The following is a 1,983-nucleotide window of genomic DNA, read 5'->3' as shown; positions in this document are numbered from 1 at the left end:
CAAAGGGTTTCAAAGTCCAACAAGCTCCCAAGTTCAAATTCCCCATCACCAACAATGTGGCAGAATATGAAGCGCTAAATTACGGGTCTAAATTTGGCAATTGATCTGAAATATAGGGTAATAGACATATTCGGAGATTCTCATTTAGTGACAAAGCAAATCAACGAAGAATTTAAGACCCATAATGACAGGATGGCCTTATACCTCACACGGGCCCAAGACTTGTTGAAAAACTTTCCCTCGTGGAAGCTCTCGAATATCGATAGAGCGGAAAACCAGTGGGCGGACTCATTAGCATGGCTAGAGTCTTCAAATCTCTCCATCACCACTAAACCCATTTATGTCAAAGAACGATCGACACCATCCATCTATGAGCTCTCAATTAACGAGATACGAGATATCTCATATTGGAGAACACCCTTCATCTTGTATATCCTCGATAATAAGCTCCATGGGTCGAAGAATGAGGCTCGAGCGTTAATGTTCAAGGCAAGAAACTATTGTATCCTCGGATCAACACTTTACAGACGAGCGTTAACTGAGCCCCTACTTTGATGTATTAGCCATGATGAGGCCCAATACGCCATTATCGAGGTTCACATAAGGATTTGTGGCGAGCACCTCAGAGGTAAAAATTTGGCTTTCAAGATCATCCGATAGGGACTATACTGGCCCACGATGCGCAAAGATTGTGAAGAGTACGTCAAAAAATCTCAGGCTTGCCAAGTTCATGGCAGTGTCAGTCGTCGACCAGTAAATGAGCTCACATCGATCCTCGCTTCGTGTCCTTTCTTCCAATAGGGGATAAATATAATAGGCTCTTTTCCAAAGACCAAAAATCAATACCAATATATAGTGGTTGTTGTCGACTACGCTACTAAATGGGTTGAATCAAAGCCCCTCTCCAAGATTCGAGAAAAGGAGATGATTGAATTTTTTTATGGAACATGTGGCATTCCGATTCGGCATCGCAAGAATCCTCGTCTCCGACAATGGAATACAATTCGTAGGAGCAAAGTTTGAAAAAGCCCTCGAGGAACTCAAGATCCAGCACATCAAAGCATCAATGACGTACCCCCAAGCCAATGGATTAGCGGAAGTAACAAATCGAACTATCCTTCAAGGTCTCAAGAAAAGGATCGAAGAAATCCCTCGATGTTGGGTCGATGAATTGCCAAACGTCATGTGGGCACACAGAACAACACCTCGCTCTGTGACCGATGAGACTCCGTTTCGAATGGCCTATGGCTTCGATGTTGTTTTTCCTGTTGAAATAAGCTTAATTTCTCCAAGAGTTGAAGGCTTCGATTCTTCCCGATCTGTTGAAGGCTTAAAGTTCCACAACAATCTCCTCGAAGAAACAAGAGAGACCGCGCAGCTCAAAATGATAATGCAGCAAGAGAAAACTGCCAAATACTTCAATAAGAAAGTCAAAAGCAAAGGCCTTAAAATCAACGACCCCGTCCTTCGAGAGTCCGCTGCATCAATGTCCGCTGTAACAGGAAAGTCCAAGCCAATGTGGGAGGGTCTATACAGGATCTCGAGGGTGGTCAGTGCAGGGACTTAGCAATTGGCATAACTCGATGGCCAGAAAATCAAGAACGCGTGGAATGGAATCCACCTTAAAAAATTCTACCAATGATTATCTTAGATGATTGACATCGATGCTTGTAAGACTTTATTCTCCGCCTATGAAACTGCCCTCGACGAAAAGGGGTCGATATGAGGTCCCCGTCGGGGGTCCATTAAATTATTTCAATAAATATGACTTTCGTTGTCTGTTGGCTTAACTTTCTGAATATACGACATCTCCAATATATTTTCCATAAAATCACCCTCGACGTAAAGGGGTCGACATGAGATCCCTGTAGGGAGGTCCATTAAGTTATCTCAATAAAATCGGCCTTGATGTCGATCTTTAGTCTAAAAAAACAAACTTTTAGAATAATCTACTTCCTTTACCAACAACAATAATTTGACAAA

At 42.6% G+C, this 1,983-nt stretch overlaps 1 protein-coding gene across 1 annotated transcript; it reads left to right on the top strand.

Moving 5' to 3' along the window:
* Positions 1-940: 940 nt before the first annotated feature.
* On the top strand, positions 941-1,567 carry LOC141691580 (uncharacterized). The gene has a single exon (XM_074496319.1). It carries the CDS (start codon positions 941-943, stop codon positions 1,565-1,567), a length of 627 nt encoding a protein of 208 aa, XP_074352420.1.
* Positions 1,568-1,983: the final 416 nt, after the last annotated feature.

Source organism: Apium graveolens, chromosome 10, assembly GCF_009905375.1.
Source record: "Apium graveolens cultivar Ventura chromosome 10, ASM990537v1, whole genome shotgun sequence".
NCBI lineage: Eukaryota > Viridiplantae > Streptophyta > Magnoliopsida > Apiales > Apiaceae > Apium > Apium graveolens.
This window is presented reverse-complemented; position numbering and strand designations above follow the sequence as displayed.

Excerpts from the sequence above, each read along its gene's own strand:
- LOC141691580 (XM_074496319.1), top strand. The coding sequence starts at position 941 with ATGGAACATGTGGCATTCCGATTCGGCATCGCAAGAATCCTCGTCTCC.